The following is a 17,591-nucleotide window of genomic DNA, read 5'->3' as shown; positions in this document are numbered from 1 at the left end:
GCTGTTGGAGCAAAGCAATAGGGCCCAGACACTCCTCCGTGGACGGGCGGGGGCGACACGTGGAAACGCCGCCTTCCCAAGTCTGCTGGGGAACGCTCGGCTGCCCTCACTGCCACTTTCCTGCCCATCTTTTCCCAGCAGGGAAGTGGCCGCCACCGGCCTTGTCCCCGCCAACTCCTGCCGTTGTTGGGACTAGCTGCTTGTCCTCGGAAGGGGTTGGTGGGGGCGAGGGTCTGGTTGCCTCACAGGGTGGTGGCACCCACATGGGGCCACAGCACTAGCCGTGTGCATCAGACGTCTCCAGTGGGTGGTCCGTGCTGCGGCCACCTGACGCCCCCCCTCCATGCAGAGCTGCGGGTGGAGGTGGAGCCAGCCGCCCACCAGGGCGCCCGGGAAGGCAGCTCCTCAGAGTCCTCCAGCTCCTCGTCCAGCCCGATGGGCGTGCAGGCCCGCGAGGAGAGCTCGGACAGCGGCGCCGAGGAGAGCGACCGGCGTAAGGGCGCCATGTGGGCGGGCCGGGGGATGGGCACGCCGGGTATAGCCCAGCACGCACCGACTGACGCCGTGCCCCCATAGGTGCCGAAGCCCACCCGGAGGGCACCCTGGAGAAGGAGAAGCCGGTGCTGCTGCTGAACCACTTCCCCTCGGGTGCGGCCCGCCCCACTGCCCAGGTGCTGCCAGTGCAGAATGAGGTGGCGGGCTCCAGCGCTTCCGGCCTCCACGGTCTGCCGCCACCCATGCTGCCCGCAGCCTCCCACCTGGCGCCCATGCGGCTGCTCAGTTCCGTGCACAAGGCCGAGCGCAGCGCCACGGCCGACGGGAAGCTGCTCTCCACCTCTGCCCACTCGCTCCTGTCCCCGGAGGAAAGGGGCAAGGTGTCCGGACCACGTGGGGGTATCAAGGTGGACAAGGGTTTCGGGAGTACCCTGATGGACGTGCTGCCTGCACCTGCCCCCCACCAGCCTGTGCACGTCATCGCTGCCGTCCCCGAGGGCAGCTCCCTTTCCCCCACCGTCGCCTTTGGTCCCCGGGCCAAAGTCGTGCACGCCTCTGCGCTGGAGCGGGTGATGAAGGCAGCCCCGCAGCCTGCCCTGGTGGACACCAGCTCAGCGGCCACAGGGGCCTCGGGCTCCATCTTCCAGGTGGCCCGGCCGCCCATCAAACTCCTGGTGTCCTCGTCGGTCCCCGCAGACTCGGCCCTCCCCGGGCAGACTTCTTGTGTGCCCCCTGCGGTCATCAAGCCCCGGACAGCTCTGTACACAGCCAGCACCAAAGTCGCCTTCCCCGCTGTGAGCAGTGGGCCCCCGGGCCCAGCGCCTGGCAGCTTTTGTGCCAGCGGCAGCACGGCCTCTTCCAGCAGCCACCCATCCACGTCGTTTGCGAGCATGGCTGGCCTGACCAGCTGCCCGGCCCCCAGCCCCAGCCCCACGCTCTCCTCAGGCCCGGAGAACAGCTTCTACAGCGGCTCCGCGGGCAGCATGTCTGCGACCGGGCAGAGCCACCACCACCACCACCACCACCAGCAACAGGCGCCAACCGCCCCCCCGCCCCCCGGCTGCATGGTCTGCACATCCTGCGGCTGCAGCGGGAGCTGCGGCTCGAGTGGCCTGGCGGTCAGCTACGCCAACTACTTCCAGCACGCATTCCCTGGCCCCTCCGTGTTCAGCTTCCCCTTCCTGCCCTTCAGCCCCGTGTGCAGCAGCGGCTATGTGGGGGCTCAGCAGTACGGCGGGGGAGCCGCCTTCCCTGTTCTCCACTCACCCTATGGTGGCAGCCTGGCCACGGAGCCAACCTCGTTCCCCGGCCCCCCGGTGCAGAGCTTCATGGCGGCCTCTGCCGGCGGCTACCAGGCCCAGAGTCTGCTGGGCAACAGCAGTGGCCCGGGCCACAAGAAGAGTGGGAGCCTGTCGTGTTACAACTGTGGGGCCACCGGCCACCGGGCCCAAGACTGCAAGCAGCCGCCCATGGACTTCAACCGGCCAGGTAACACCTCGGGGTCCCTGGGCCCACACCCCACGGCAGTTGCTGCCGTGGCTCCTGCCGAAGTTCTTGAGAAGCACTTTGTAAAGGGAAACACATTGAAATCTTGGAGCTGGCACTGAGGGCCTGGCCTGTGGGAGGAGCCGGGCCCTGGGCAGCCCCTTCTGCCCTGCCCCCGTTGCATGGCCACTTTGCTCTGGGTCCACGGCCTGCCTCCGGCTGACCAGGAGCTCTTCCTGGGCCTGGAGAGCCGTGAGGCCTGTAGCCTGGCAGTGGCTCTTGGCAACCACACAGCAGAGCAAGCCCCTCCCCAGGCGCCCCTCCCAGAGGTGTCCCATGGGGACAGCCAGGCCTCAGAGCCACAGGGAGCCAGAGCCCCAGTGAAGGGAAGGGGGAGGGTGGGAGGGGCGTCCCCAGAGCCACACAAGGGTCTTAACTTTTCTTGATCAGTTTTTCCTGCTTGCCCGGCAGTGTGATAAAAGTCCAGCTTGTGGGGAAGGGGTGGGCAGAGACAGGGGCCTAGCTTTCCAGCATCAAACGTGGAGACATTGGTGTGTGTGTAGGGGGGTGTCCTGCAGTGATTGAAATGTGCACTTCTTCCCTCCCCTCAGGTACTTTTAGGTTGAAATACGCCCCCCCAGCAGAGAGTCTGGATCCCACAGACTGACGTTCCCTCTGGCAACAGAACGTGACTGAGCCATGGAGCCGTGAGGAAATTAAACACGGAACTGCACAGTCTAGTTGCTGTTGAGCTTAATGTTTTTCATCCAAAGGTGCTTTACTGGACTGGGCTGGATAGGAAAGCTTAGCTTAGGAGTGCCCAAACTCCTCCTTATTGCCAAAACCTCAGTCTGGAGCTTGTGGCCGGAACTCACCACCTGCGGTCTCCGTGGTGGTGTCCACGTGGCAGTACAGGACCCTCCACCCCCAAGGAGCACAGCCGTGACTGGCCCCCAGGCCGGCACGCCGCTCAGGGCAGCTACGGGTGACCTGACCGAAGCCTGAAGGCAGGCCGCCTCTGAGTGGAGTCTCCATGGGAGTTCTGGCCGCCTGGTTAGGTAGTGTCCCCTTTGTTGTCACCGACACCGTCCCCCTCAGGTGGTCCGGCACTGATCTCTGGAATCCCAAGGATGGCCCCACAGAAGGATGTCAGGCGGCGGGGACCCTGTGGCTGGGGAGACGGACCCATCCGGTCACCACCGGCACCAGCAGGAGACGGGACTTCCCACTCCACCGAGATGTTGCCATCTCCTCCCTCCCACTCGGGCAGCAGTTTCAGGCTCCGTTTCGTTTCACTGTTTTCTGCAAATAAACGTCAACTGCGCTGTTGACGAGAAACCACTGACTCAGCCACGTCGTCTGAGGGCCCAAGCCCCACGGAGTCCCGCCGTCAGGCTCCGAGGAGCCCACCCCACCGCCCGACAGGAGCTGTTGAGCCCTGGGTTCTCTGGGCACACGCCAGCCCGTCCAGAGACCCAGCAGGACTGGCCCCGGGCTGAGGGCCTGGCAGGCACGGCGCATGTCCTGGCCACGCCTGCAGGCAGCTTCCTCCAGCAGGGACGCGCAGCCCGAGGCCGCCTGCGGGGCGTTTCGCTCCCGACAGTGGACACTCCAGACAGTGGACACTCCAACAGTGGGACAGCCTGTCCCTTCACGAGCGAGGGTCCAGTGTTTCCTGTCAACTCTTGTATTGGACTGTGTATTACTAGTTAATTCCGTTAAAAACAAAAACAACCAGGAGCACTACAGTGGAAAGTACTGAGGCTCTGACAGAGACCACACCAGAGTCCGGTCTCATGTATTTCCAGAAGTCTTGTTTCGTGACCGTGGAAAATCAGTCCTAACCGTGGGCTCCATCTCAGTGCATCGAAACGCCGAGAGCTTCTCGGTCTGAAATCGAGGGACATGACTCTTCGTGGTTATTGAAAGGAGTTTTCTGCTAAAATGGTATCATTTGAAATCCTAAAACCTTCATGTTAAGATATCGACCGATAAGCTTGTGCCAGAGATTTCCCAGTGGAATAGTTATTTATAAAAAGAAGACGACTCACGGCCCTCACACCGCCGGCGAGCAGGCACATGGGTGCCGTCACAGGAACGCCCTGGACTCCGAGGCCCCAACTGTTGGGTCTGTTTGGATCCGTTTCCCCGTGGAAGAGAAAGCTGCCCGCCGTCAGGCTGTGTGGAAGGCTGCTCTCCGTTCTTCCGGTAGTTTTGTGATTTTGTTTTTGTAGCGTTTCATTTCTATGCAGAATTCAGAGCTGCAGCCCGACCCCACTCATGACACGCAGCATCACACGTGGTCTGAGGGGACAGCGACCTCTCACAGAGCCGCCAAAATCACGGGAACGACACAACTTTGCCTTAAAGAGTCCCAGATGGGAGTTCGACCCGCCGCGGGAGGAAGGCTCAGCGTGCTCCCCAAAGGCTGATGTGAGCTGGGAGCCAAACGCCTGCATCTTTTCAAACAGGTATTTTAAATAAAGCCTATTTAAACACGCCCACTGTCAAAAACTATCTCCTAGCAGAAAGCAGCGATCCTCTTGAAGCTTGCCTCACCCGCCCAGGGTGACTTGGGGGAGGGTGGCCGGCTCCTCGCCACGGCCTCAGTGGGCAGTGTTTGTTCTGCCAAGGCCGTCAGGGTCAGGAGCCCCTGAGATGCGATGTGAGCTCCTTACACGGTACAGAGAAAAGCAGCCGTCGACACCGAGACCTCCTCTCTGGGCACCCCCCAGGCTTCCGCACTCCCTGACAGCGTTCTCTCCACACCCCCGCGCCGCCCGAGCCTTCCCGGTACCTGAGCCTGCTGGACACAGAGCCCTCGGGCCTCTGACCACCTTGTCGCCACCACCGGAAAGCTGCAGCACGTGTGCACCTTGCCCGTGCTACCTTTTCACCGCTCTAGGAATGGAGAGGGCGGGGTGTACAGACCACACGGACCACAGTGGACACCAACGTCGGGTCACACAACTCCAGCCTCTTTGGTTGTTTAAGCCACAAGCTCGGTTTCCTACCATGTCTGTAAAGTTCATGTCATGCTAACCCAGAAAGCAGGGCCATGATGAAAACGTTGACCCCGGGTGTCTGAGGAGCACCCTCGGACGCGGGCGCCAGCTCTGGGGACAGACAGCCGAGCTTGTTCTTGACGCCTCGCGATTCGGTATTAAAACCAGCATCACCTGCAGTCTCCGACAGCAGGAGTCGGCTTGTTAATACAGTAGCTAGTACATTCAGTATTTTACTTCAGTATTTAGAACCCTAGGTCTTTTACGGCAAGAAGCCGACAGTTAGTTTACACTACAGACTTAACCAGGCCCGGTGGCCCCCACTGCACCAGCACTGGTGAGCCGGCCAAGGGTGTGGGCAGCCCCTTCCTCCTCACTCCCTCTGGGTCCTTTTGTATACTGGTGGCATTTGCACACTGAAGGGTCAGGACTGTCAGGGAGATGTCTCCCCTTGCTGCTGCCCACCTGCCCAGCCCATGGGTCAGGTCCAGAGTGGCCGGCTGGTCTCCAACTCGAGGGAGGGATGCTGGCAGCCACGGGCTGAGCAGTCCTGGGGGGTCTGAACAAAGGTGAGCAGCTCTTGCCAACACTCCCAGCTTTGTAGAACAAGACCTCCTGTGGGTTGAGGCCAAAGGTCAATGTCAGTACACTACTCATCGAGGGGGGGGAGGGGTGCTGGGCCACACCAAGGGCACCAGTGTCCAGACAGCTTCCTGTGCATGGTGACCAGCCCCGCAGTGGACAGACGAGGTGTGAGGCTTCTCGGGCAGACAAGCCTGCGGGACGGAGCGTCTGCAAAGCCCGTGTGCTCAAGGGTCACTCCAGCTCCTGTGGGGAGGGGGGGGTGGTGGGGGGGCAGCATTTTCTTTTTAGGAATGAAGGAAAATCTTCTCATTTTTGAGCCATTCTTTTATGTCAATTCTACAAAATTGCATGTAACTTTATAAATATTTTTAAAAGATATAGTTTTGTAAATATTTAATATTACGCTAATTTGATTTTGAATTGTAAATGTCAAGTACTCTGTTTTTGGGGATTTTTATGTTTTATTATACTTTGTTAAAAAGGAAAAAAATTGTACATTTTTAGAATGTTTTTATGAGTAAATTTAATGTACTGAAATAAAAAATTTTTAAAAGGCTTACTGCTTTGTTTTATAAGGTCTTGTGTCTCAGAGCACCACACCCCCACCCCCAGCTGCAAGCCCACCCGTTGTCACCGGTGGAGTCCTCCTCCTGCCCGTGCTCAGACCACGGACCAGAGGCGAGCTGCCTGCGGAGGAGGCCTGGTGGTGCGACCTGGCCGAGGTCTAACCTAGAGAGCTGCTGGTGGCTGTACAGGCTAACCAGGAGCGCCACCCTCTCGCCTTTCTGCATCTGGGGGTAGGTGACGGTCCCAGGCTGGAGTCATGCGAGCCGAGTGTCAGGATCCAGAGGCAGGATTCCGTCACCTTCCACCCCCGGCGGCCCCCTCTGGGTCTCGGCATTAGGACCAGAGTACACACGTGTGCAAGCTCAGCTCCAGCCACTCGCTGAGTGGCCTTGTCTGAGCTCAGGAGCCCGGTCAGCAGGAGCCCATGACTGAGCAAGTGACCCCTGGAGAGCCCTGCAACCCAGCACTAGAAAGCAGCCCCGAGCGCAGTGGGCTCAGGTTTGCTGCTGGGCAGCAGTAAACCTACAGGGGCAGCAGCCAGCCCTCCTGTGCAGCACTGGTGAGGGTCTTCACCCTGGGTCCCTGTCCACCCTCTGATGCTCCTGGCCAGGTCGGCCACATTCCTAGACAAGTGTGGTCCAGGTGTACCCTGTGCACCCGAGGGCTCAGCTGGCAAGCACAGGGCGAGCACACCTGCATGCACCCTGGCACAAGATCGAGCCCAAGGTGGTGAGCGCCACGGAGGACCGGGATGCCGCAAGGAGCAAAGCCTCGGACACGGAGCCCGTCCCACCGAGAGCGTTTTCCCTGTAGTGCCTTCATTCATCCCGGTCTGTTGAAACGTGCAGATCCTGGAACCAGTGACACGCCGGGCTCTGCATTCTCCTTCTCCGCGACCTTCCCCCACAACCCCCTTGGAAGTGTCGCACGGTAATTAAGTTACAAGGTCAGGCCTACGCCGTATACAATCTGAACAAGATAGGCTGCTAGGAATTTACACAAAACACGGCAAAGACACACTGGAAGTGGCCGTGGCAGCCAGGTGCATGCAGGGGCTGAGGTCGGGGGAGCGTGTCCTCCAATGGAGGGAGGGTGACCAACAGACGGGGATCGCATACACACCGGGACACATGGCTAACCTCTCTCTGACGGACCGGCCCTGTACTCGTGAGGAGCAAGGCATCGAGCTGTTTGTCCCAGGCTGCTCTTCAAGGACATGCACTCCCGTCTCCTACATTTTCCTCAAAAGGACATGTACTTGCGCTTTGAAACACAATGCATCTCGGTCACCAGACACAACGTGGACTGAGACTTGGGGGGGGCACGTGGATTTCAATGCTGTTGTGTCATGAGGGGTGGAAGGGACAGCTCTTCCCTTAACAAACCAAGCACTGTTGGCCTTCTCGGACTGGGGGTGGGGGCACCCTTCCTCTGGGGCTGGAGCAAAATCGAGCTACTCCGCACTATAAGCTGTGGCTTCCTACAGGCAACGGTCCAGAGAACAACTCGGAAGCAGCTTGTGTTTATGAGACTTCCCAAGGTTGCAGCAACTACAAGAGCAAGTGTTTGGGGATGTTAGGTGTGACCCTCTTGGAAGTTTCCTAGTGGGGCACAAAGCCAGCCACCTCTCAGGTGGGCAGGCGCTGGGTTACTGCTTGGCTTGCACCTTCCCAGGGATGGGCAGGCAGAAAAGAGTGTTAGGGTAACTCCAATGTCTATTTTATTGGCAACTTAAAATGCAAAGCACTTTATTTGTAAACCTAACATCTGGGTTAAATAACAATAGTTTGCTGAAGCTGGGGCGCGCACTGCGCAGGGAAACACGGACAAGCCCCGTGGGCGGGCGCTGCAGCGGTGAGGGCCTGTGCTAGAGGCGCTGACCCATCGACCCCGCGCTAACATCCCTTTTCTTCCCCGCCCCTTAGTAAGGGGTGACAATTCTGGACATGGTTTGGCCGGTCTTAGGCGGCCGGCTTCATGCCAAACGTCTCCTGGGAGGCGTAGACCATGTACAGGAAGCCGTCCTCATCCCGCTCACTCTCATACACCTCGGAAATGGGCGTGGACACGCTCACCATGCTGTGGCCGCTGACCAGCAGGAAGAAGGCCTGGTTGGCGTTCAGCTGCAGGCGCCTTCTGTGGGGAGCAGAGACAGCAATGCGTCAGGACGGTCCACACAGCTCTGGGGGAGGGTCTGATGCTACCTGCTTGCTCTGTGCACGTCCCCCACTGGCCGGGGGACGACTGCACACCGGGCCAACAACCTAACTCTTTGGTTCACTGCCTCTTCCCCTCCCCCACCCCAAGACAGATTGTTCAGGGAGGAACACAAACACGGACGACCACCCTGGGTCAGGACCTGACGTCGGTCAGTAGCCTTTGCAAGACTCGTCTAAGCGCAGTGCGACAGAATAAAGCCTGTCTGTCTTCTATTCACAGCTCACAGGGAAGCTGTAAAGCCCTGTAGCTGCTGCCTCTCGCAGACGTCGACCACAGCTCAGTGACACCGGTGTCCTGCTCAGAGGACACAGGTGACCATCGCTGGTGAAGTTCAGCTTCCAGCACTGCCAGGCGACACCCAGGACAGTGTTCAGCCAGCTTTAAATTCATGCACTCTCTGAAGAGCAGTGGTGTCCACTGGGAGACACCATTCTGCTGAGTGCAGAAAGGACACGGAGACGTGGGGAGCGTGCACTCTTGCACTACTACGCACAAGGGACGCAGGTCCCACAGAAATGATTAGGAGGAGCCTTTAAAAAAGTTCATGGAAAAACCCTACTACAGAAATGCGTCGGTTTCGGTATTTTTTTACTTGCACCAAAACAAGCTCCTGCTGCCTGTGTCCGCAGGGTCTGCTGAGGCACCACCAAAGAAAGAGCCGCTCAGAGGGATGTGCTGGGGCAGGACCAAGCACCACAGACAGACGGGAAGACGCCCTAGAGCAGTGAGCGGTTCTCAACCTTCGCAGTGCCGCCACCCTCAATGTGGTCCTGTGGTGCTGACCCCAACCACAAAATCATCTTCGTTGCTACTTCATCACTGTCATTTTACTGCTGTTATGAATCGTCATGTAAATATCTGATAGGCAGGATGTATTTCTATTGTTATAAACAACATACCGTATACTCGAGCATAAGCCAAGTTTTTCAGCACATTTGTGGTAAAATTAGGTGCCTCTGCAGATATTCGGGTCAGCTTAATACTCAAGTATATGCAGTAATTAAAGCATAGTGAATAATCACAAAAACATTAGGTAATTATGATTCACGAAGTCATTTTACCTCCAATACTGCTGCTTTCAACGCAGCAGCTGCTCTCTACACGTGAGCCTGGTCCTCACAGTACATTATGGCGCCAACCTTGTCACACACACCTGCACTTGCATGGGTGTGTGTGATGGGGTTGGGGCGATGTCATCATCACACCGGGCACTCGGACCTGCCTGGAGACGGTGTCTCGGTTCCCAAGACCACAGGTTGAGAACCGCTGCCCTAAAGAAACCAGTAGCTCACAAATGAATGAACTCATTTGCAGCATGAGGTGATGTTGAAGATTGAAGCCTAAGGCCACATCCTCTGCTCACCGCTACGTGAGGAGGAAGTGCGATTCGCAGAGGCCACAGCCAACACCGGAAGCATCTCCCCAGTCCCGCTCACAGAGCTCTGACTGAAGTCAGAGTGGAGCCAACGGCGATGCCCAGAGGGCTGCAGACAAGTGCAGGCCTTCCTGTGACAATGTCACACACGTGGGGCCAAGACTGCGAAGGGCTTGTTGGAAGCATTTGTACCAAGAGGCGACACACGGCCTCTCCACCCGTGTCCTGAAGACAAAGCGGGATCAAAGCACGACCAGCACGACTAGCACAGAGAGCCCGTGGGCGCAAGAGCTTTTGCAGTGCTGGAGCCACCGTGCCTGCCGCCGACTGACCTGCTGGAGGGCTGAGAGAAGCCCCAACAAGCCCGAGCGACACCTGCTCACTTTAAGGGCTTTGAGAAAGCTAACCAAGCTCTGCCAAGAAACACCCAGGAGAGCGTCACCAGTCCTCCTCTCCCCCAAGTGCTCCTGCCCGCTCCTCTCGCCAGCCCAGGGCAGGACGGGGAGCCCTCTGATGGGAAACCACTAGGCACGCATCAACCTCACCATTCAAACTTGGCTCCTTCCTTTGTCACGTGATCTTAGAAGGGCACCTGTTTTTCTTCACTCACTGTACAAAGACTGCACTGGCCTTGTTAAATCCCCAGGACCATCCACTCTGAGGGTGGACCCAATCGTTGCTACCAACACTTAGAAGGATGCCTTGGCCTCCATGCAGCTAGTGCTGGGTGAGAAATGAAATCCTGTCTTTCTTTTAGTCCTATTATTTTTCCACGATTCTTTTTGAAGTGTGCGCATCATACACCCTAGAGAATTTGGAATCCTCTAGTTTTATTGAACTTGATAGATCTTAACCAGAGCCTCACTTCAGAATGCATCTGCAGGTCTGACAGTGAGTGAGAGGTTCCCCCCGGAAGGAGGAGATGAAATACCGTATGATTTTGATGAGCTCGCTCATGTTGACGTGATCGGGGACGAGGAACTTGGTTTTATCCAGCACAGGAAGCTGTTTCTCGCCCTTGTATCTCTCTATTATCACCTGGAGAAAGAGACCACACGTGGTAACCCTGTGGTTGATTTTGAACTCACTGATAAAAGCAGTGCATTCACCCAATTCCCAGTGCTAAACTGTACCCTCCATGAACAGTGACGGTGCCTGCGCCTGAGGCGTGGCCACACACACGTTTCCACACGGCCTCCTGGGGGGTGCTCGTCACGGCTGAGCAGCTTGTTTCCAGATGCAGCACGGCCTGCCCCGCAGAAGCAGCGCCGACACAGAGGGAAGGCGGTCAGCTTCAAGCAGACTTGCTTCCTTAAAGGGTCAAGGAGGCAGTCCATTGATGGGCAGAAGACGGTGAGCTGCGTCCCTGACCATGCTCAGAGAACCCAGAGGGCAAGGACCAGCTGTCAGCACTCCAGTCAGGTGGAAGGGACGGAGGAGGCTGGCCAGAGACGGCTCCTCAAAAACTCCAGAACACCGTGCATCCAGTCTCTCCATCAGAGCCAGAGACCGCCAGACAGCCAGCAGGGCAGCACCCTGGGCTCCAGTGGTATGAAATCACATGTCACATCAGCTAGCTCTAGGTCATCCCTGGCGCCCAGAATTATGCAAATCTTCAGAATGCCCTGTAGGCGGGACTCTCTCCCCCACATCTCAGAGGAGGAAGCTGCGGTTCTTGGCAGAATCTCAGAAAGTGGCCCCAGCCCAAGGTCATCTAATGATCTTCAACCAGGACTTGACTTCAGGGATCTGAAAGCGAAGGCAGGTTCTACAGGCCCAGTGGTCTCTAGGTCTGATGGCTGGGGGAGCCCTGAGCTAGGTCAGCAACACACCGGCTGGCACCCCTATAAGAGACAAGGAGAGCAGAGTGCCCATCTACTTTCCCAAAAATCCAACCCCAAGGGAGTTCTTTGGGGCACCTACCCCATTAAGAGTCAGGAGGTCAGGACCCACAGTGCTCCCTGCTTTCTGAACCAATTCCTCCCATGACCACAGTCCCAGCTTGGACAGTCTGCCCTAGCCCCACCCCTTCCTCAGGGGGCCACCGGGTTTGTGAAGTGCTGTCGTGCATGTCTGTGCCCTTTAAAGTTAGTGGAATGTGTGTGGTCCTTTGGAGCCCATGGAAGAAGCTACCTACCGGGATTTTAGTAGGATGTTGTTCTCGGATAAGCCGGACATCTTCCACTCTTTGTTCTGCAATGACAGGGCAAGAGAGGCATTAGGAGAGGGCAGCTCTTTCCTGCGTTCCCACCACAGGTCGAAACCTGGAGGCACACATCCGGAACTCAGGGTCAGTCAGCACCGATGTTTCAGATCCCACTGATGTTAGTGCCTAAGGCCAAGGAAGAGGTTAGGGGAACCAAGACCTGCTTCCACGGCTCTCGCTGATGGTCAGGAAGACTTAGCTCAGGGTCTGGGCCGACACTGGACTACTGGTCACAAGACATGCTCAGTGAAAGAACTGTGTGGAGTGACCACCCAATCAGTCCTGTCTGTCCGTGTTTGAAGCTGGTGTAGGAATTCACTGTAAAACATGGTGGTTCAGCTCTCTGAATGACCGAGTACTGTAGGAAAGAAACTGCCTAGAAGACAAAGAACCATGGAAGGAAAGGGCATTCCGTTTGAGTTTCACCTCGTGCTCTACAGCCGAGTCCTTGTCTGAAAATCTCCCAAGCCTTCCTCTTAATATAACTGAGATACTTTATTGTGCCACCTGGCCGATAAACACAAGTGGGATTGACTGAGGGGCGGCGAGATAAATGGCTCCGTGAGCCTCGCCTTTCTTGTCTCCCGCTCTTTGATCATCGGAGCAGTGTGCGGCTGCCTTGCTTGTCCTGTGCCTCAATTTACAGGCTACACTACCTGTGGGACGCCTAGCCTGTGGACTGTGTCGCTGTAAGTTGAGGTCCCTTTAAGAGATCGCTGGAGCTGAGGACTGGCAGTTAGTGACCTGCCTTCTGATTGGCTGCTGTGCTGACATAGCCTAGCTCTCTCTTTATATAGAGGAAAAACCTGGCAGCAGACTAGATTTGAAGGACTGCTAGTGTCTCACATCTCTCTGTCAGGGGAGTGAGTTGCACTGAGCCATTTGTACTGCTTTATAATATAACTGTTCATTTCTTGTATTATATATTTATCTGTATATGATTTAACAGTTCATTTCTTGTTATATCTAATTATCTTTATAAATAAATATATTAAAGTATCAGCAATTTGGTTTTATCTCTCTAGAGAACCCTGTCTAACACAATAATCAACAATTTATATTGTGCACAATGGCACTAGACTCTATGGGGAATATAAAACGCAGGGGTGGGGTGGGGGGAGGAGCGTGGTAATGAAGCCAAGCCCAGTTCTCAGTAAACTGACAATACTGTCGGAGATGTGTCGGCTGGGGCTAGACCTGTGACTTAAGACAGCTTGCTTGCTTGCTTTTTTTAAAGACAGTTTTCTTGTCTAGAACTTTGCATCAGAATCCTTGATTTACTATGGTTTAAATGAGAAGAGGTTTGCATCAAGGTTGCAACTTTTCCCTGTACTGAGCTAATAATTTTGACATGAACTGTGCGAACCCAACATCAAGATTAACAACCTGAAACAGATGAGAAAGCTGCTTGCCGAAGATGACAGGCTCAAAGCACGTGCTGACGAAGGTCAGACTCAGCCTCCGAGCGGCTTCATCAACACACAGGAGACCCAGAGCCCTAAGGACACCGCAAACTGCAGAAAACCAGTAGCCAGAGCTCCTCTACTTGGGGCCACAGTAAGTAATGAACACCCGTGGAAGCAACAACCGGGAAAACCCAACAAAGCAATGCCCTGGGCAGTCCACTGCAGAAAACCCGGAGCTGTCCTCGGCCCAGCCGTGGCCTCTCAGCATGTCACAGGCACGCCCCAGCAGGGCGCTGCCTAAAGCAATCAACCGCTTGAATTACATACGGTGGTGAAGAATCATGAAAATACCATGGCCTGTCCGAAGGACGAACACGCTTGGGAAAGACAAGCAAAACGCTCCTTAGAAATGAGGATGGCTGTTCTGAAGCTGACTGTGGTAGCAATTGTACAAAACTGCTCGGTGTGACTGAACTGTGGAATGTGCTATCTGCAAGATAAAATGATTAGAAAAACAGAAGAAACGAGGACAGCAGTGACTTTGTCTCATGTCTTTGGTTGTTTTATTAGGAAGACCAGTGCCCCAGAGAGGGACAGCCAGGTTAGTAGTGAGGCAGACTCAACGAGCCACTGTGAGGCCACCTTGTTGAGTGCTGAGTGACCTGCCTCCTCCCCCCACCTCGTACAGCCCTACCAGTGACTGGTCTTAGAGCGTGCTCTCATGGGCTGGACAGCAGAACATTCTAATGAATAATCATGTTCCTTTTGATCTTGTAACCAGGGTATTACTAATTTTATTAGCCAGGTTGTTATCATCAGTGCTGTACCCGGTCATGCGCACTAACTCTAGAACAATGGTTCTCAAGCAGTGGGTCAAGACCCCTTGTGGGGGGGGGGGCAATGTTTTCAAAGGACCCTTTCACAGGGGTCGCCTGATTCATAACAGTAGCAAAATTACAGTTATAAAGTAGCAACGAAAACGATGTTATGGTTGGGGGTCACCACCACACGAGGAGCTGTCTGAAAGGGCCATGGCATTAGGACAGTGGAGAACCGCGGCTCTAGAGGATCGTGACATGAATTTTGCTTCCTGGTTCCACCCACACTTGCTGAAGTCTTAGACAAATGATAGATGAGTTCTTTTGCCTTTAAAGATGGACTGAAGTGTCTACTCGATGGCAATCAAATAATCGCTTTTAGATTCTAACAGTCCAGTTATAACAGAATAAAGACTCTTCTAAATCATCAAAACCCTATAGTGGCTGTCATTTATTTCAAGCGGCAACAGTAGCATGCTTTCAGTTAGCAGCGGAGTGCTGTAACCATGGTGCCACCAGGGCTCCTACAGTCTGGAGGAGATGGTTAATGAACGAGTCTCCAAAAAACAAATTCATTGCCACTGAGTCAACACTGACTCATAGCAACCCTTCAGGTTGGGAGCAGTCTCATCTTTCTCCCTCAGTGCAGAGGGTGGGTTTGAACTGTTGGCCTTGCATTCAGTAGTCCACTCTGCCACCAGTGAATGCTGAACGGTGGGACGAACAGTGCTCTAAGTGACTGTCAAGACATGCTCCCCAGACGCCTCTCCCTGGCCTTGGTGAAGGCGATGAGCCTCACAGACAAACGGAGGGCGGGCGTCTCAGAGTTCCGCCTAACCAACATGGCACTTGCAGAGTTACTCTGGGATGACACAGGCCTTCAACATCATCAGAGGTACACACATTTCCCTGAGTGCAGCCCACCCAATGAAAGGCATGGCTCCTAAGGGCTCCCCCCACTGTCTGCCAGAATAACCATCTATCCCGAGTGGCAGCTTACTTAAGGAGCACCACCTAGATCATCATGTGGCCTGCCTGTCCCTCCCTCCCTCCCCATGGGAGGGGCAGGCCAGGGAGAAAAGACAAAGCCAAGGGCTAGCCTACTGATAAGGATGTTAACTTGAGTGAATAGCAGTCCAGGGGAGAAACCAAGGACAGAGGAAGGGCCAACTCTTGGGAGCACTGCTGAGTGGTTCAGACTGAATACAGGGTTGAACTGGAATGTAGACCCCACCTAACTAAAAGCAACAACAACACAACTCTCCCTGTGACAATTTAAATCAACACAGATAACTTCCCCAGTCATGCAAACACTTGCTTATTAAGGAAGAAGTTCAAGGCCTGTAAGTTCCTGATCCTCCAAAATTCCAATAAGACAGTTGCTGGGAAATTTTAGGTTTTTCTGAAGAAACCTCTTCAGTTGTGAACAATCTGGGGCATCCCAGCAGAGGGCGGACACTGAGAAAACTCGGTCGGTTATCTGTACACAGATAATTCTTAAAGGTTCCAAGAGATTCCAAAGCCATTTGCACGCATACACTACCTCCTCTTGACTTCTGCCCTTGGTCCACTTGATACAGCTAGAAAAGATGCCATTTTACTCCCCACTGGCTCTCACTGAGGGTAAAGGTAACAGTCTAGACTCTGCCACTAGGTGGGGACCATGACCTTCACCTGGCGCCTCCACCGTTTCTACAGCTCCAAAAGGAAGGGTTGTTTGGGGTTAAGCTCTAACATCCATTTCAACCATACGGAGCCTTTCAATCCACAGGTGTATATTCAGTTCTTCATTAAACTTACTTGGATAGCAATAATACCCTTCAAGCTCACGGAGGCTGGTGGTGTTGGCCTGTTGTCAAGGGTTCAAGAACTGACTTGCCCCATGTGCTGGGATCTGAGTCTCTCCAAACTGTGTCAGAGATGATAGTTGCAGATTTGGTAATGAGCAAGGAAAGACACAAGCCATCAACTGTTGTTCGATCATTTTCTACCAGATAACACGAGGTCTACGAAAAGGAAGGCGAGAGGGGAAGGGGAAGAGTCCTGCAAACACTGGGAGGGGGCGTGGAAAGCCGTTCCAGACACATCACCTCCAGGACAACTTCTGGGTTCCAAGTCAATTACGTGCCTTATCTATGCCACCCTTGCTCCATCTCCTTTTCCTTAGAGGTTTCTTCAGAAAAGCCTAAAACTACCCTAAGCAAATGGAAGATGTCACTTCCATACAGATGAAAAGAGCATCTTTCCTAGACTAATACCAGAGTCAAAAACCAATCATGCAGAGGCGTGAAACAGCACTCCTGTGTCCGATTCAGCCACCACCCTCAGTATCCCACTCACTCTAAATAAGATCTCAGCAGCAGGGCCCAGGGCAGCTTCCTACTGAGGAGTTCTCAAGGCCACGTTCTGGCTACAATCCGGGAAGGATTTTATTACCAGTGGTTCAGGCTGCTGACAGGAAGCTAAGAAAGAGATATACTGACACTGGGGAACCTACCAGCTACCTGCTGGGATTTCGGCTACAGAGTCAGGCAGCCCTAAGTTACATCCATCAGCAAGCCCTCGGAGCCCAATGGTTCAGTGCCAGGCTACTAACCCAAAGATCAGCGGTTCAAACTTACCAGCCACTCTGCAGGAGACAGCTGTGGTAGTCTGCTTCTATTACGATCTCAGTGCTGAAAACCCCATGGGGCAGATCCCCTCTGCCCTACAGGGTCTCTATGAGTAAGGAGCCAGCCAGCCATGGAGTGTCTTGTTTTTAAAGTCACAACCAAGGAGCCTGGTTGAGGAAAAGGCAGGCGGAGGAGGAGGAGACGGAAGCCAGATTCAAGAGCAAGTCTACATCCAAGGCTGCTCTCAGAAGACTCCAAAGAGCCCCCTGAAGGTCTCCAAAGGGAGAAACCCCTCACAAGAAAGCCAACAAGCCTCAAGAGATATGAGTGGCGTGCCAAAATACTCGACTCCAGGCACAAGATAGCCAACAATGATCGACAAGAACAACACCCACAAACCACGTCCAAGCCATGCCAGGCGCTGTCCGGCCTCCAGCCACAAAGGTAAGGATAAACACGGAATCACTGGAAATCCAAGAGCGGCCCTCTGGACGCCACGTTCTTCCTCATGGGGCCTGCAACTCCTGGAGCTGCTGCTGCAAGGAGACCTACGGAAGGAACAGATGTCCAGGGACGGACACAATGGCTGTGACATGTCCTCATGGGCACAGGGGGCTGCAGGCGCCAAGCGCTGGGGGGCGGTCGGCCTTACTTTCGTCTTCATCCAAAATGCAGGTGAGCAAGTGTTGCATGACCTAAAAGGTAAGGGGGCGGACGGACAGGGGCATCCAGATCCCCCAGGGGCGACCAGCGAGGACGGCCCTCCGGGCAGGGGCCAGCAAACCGCGAGGCGGGCGGCGGGGAGCTGCCCGCCGGG

General features: G+C 55.2%; 2 protein-coding genes across 2 annotated transcripts in view; one reads left to right on the top strand and one right to left on the bottom strand.

The window, feature by feature from the left end:
• ZCCHC14 (zinc finger CCHC-type containing 14) overlaps window positions 1–4,009 on the top strand; it is a 40,156-nt gene extending 36,147 nt beyond the window's left edge. Inside the window, exons 11-13 of the mRNA XM_004704515.2 lie at window positions 350–493; window positions 577–1,983; window positions 2,592–4,009. Coding sequence (XP_004704572.1) covers window positions 350–493; window positions 577–1,983; window positions 2,592–2,647 — 1,607 coding nt within the window. The 3' untranslated portion in view covers window positions 2,648–4,009. The remainder of the gene's footprint in view (window positions 1–349; window positions 494–576; window positions 1,984–2,591) is intronic.
• Window positions 4,010–7,840: 3,831 nt separating this feature from the next.
• MAP1LC3B (microtubule associated protein 1 light chain 3 beta) overlaps window positions 7,841–17,591 on the bottom strand; it is an 11,153-nt gene continuing 1,402 nt past the window's right edge. Inside the window, exons 4-7 of the mRNA XM_045293601.1 lie at window positions 15,963–16,011; window positions 11,870–11,925; window positions 10,664–10,770; window positions 7,841–8,273 (exon numbers count right to left, since the gene is read on the bottom strand). Coding sequence (XP_045149536.1) covers window positions 8,099–8,273; window positions 10,664–10,770; window positions 11,870–11,925; window positions 15,963–16,011 — 387 coding nt within the window. The 3' untranslated portion in view covers window positions 7,841–8,098. The remainder of the gene's footprint in view (window positions 8,274–10,663; window positions 10,771–11,869; window positions 11,926–15,962; window positions 16,012–17,591) is intronic.

The sequence above is a fragment of the Echinops telfairi genome, unplaced genomic scaffold (genome assembly GCF_000313985.2).
Source record: "Echinops telfairi isolate 266 unplaced genomic scaffold, ASM31398v2 ScPeMD7_2291;HRSCAF=2852, whole genome shotgun sequence".
Lineage (NCBI taxonomy): Eukaryota > Metazoa > Chordata > Mammalia > Afrosoricida > Tenrecidae > Echinops > Echinops telfairi.
This window is presented reverse-complemented; position numbering and strand designations above follow the sequence as displayed.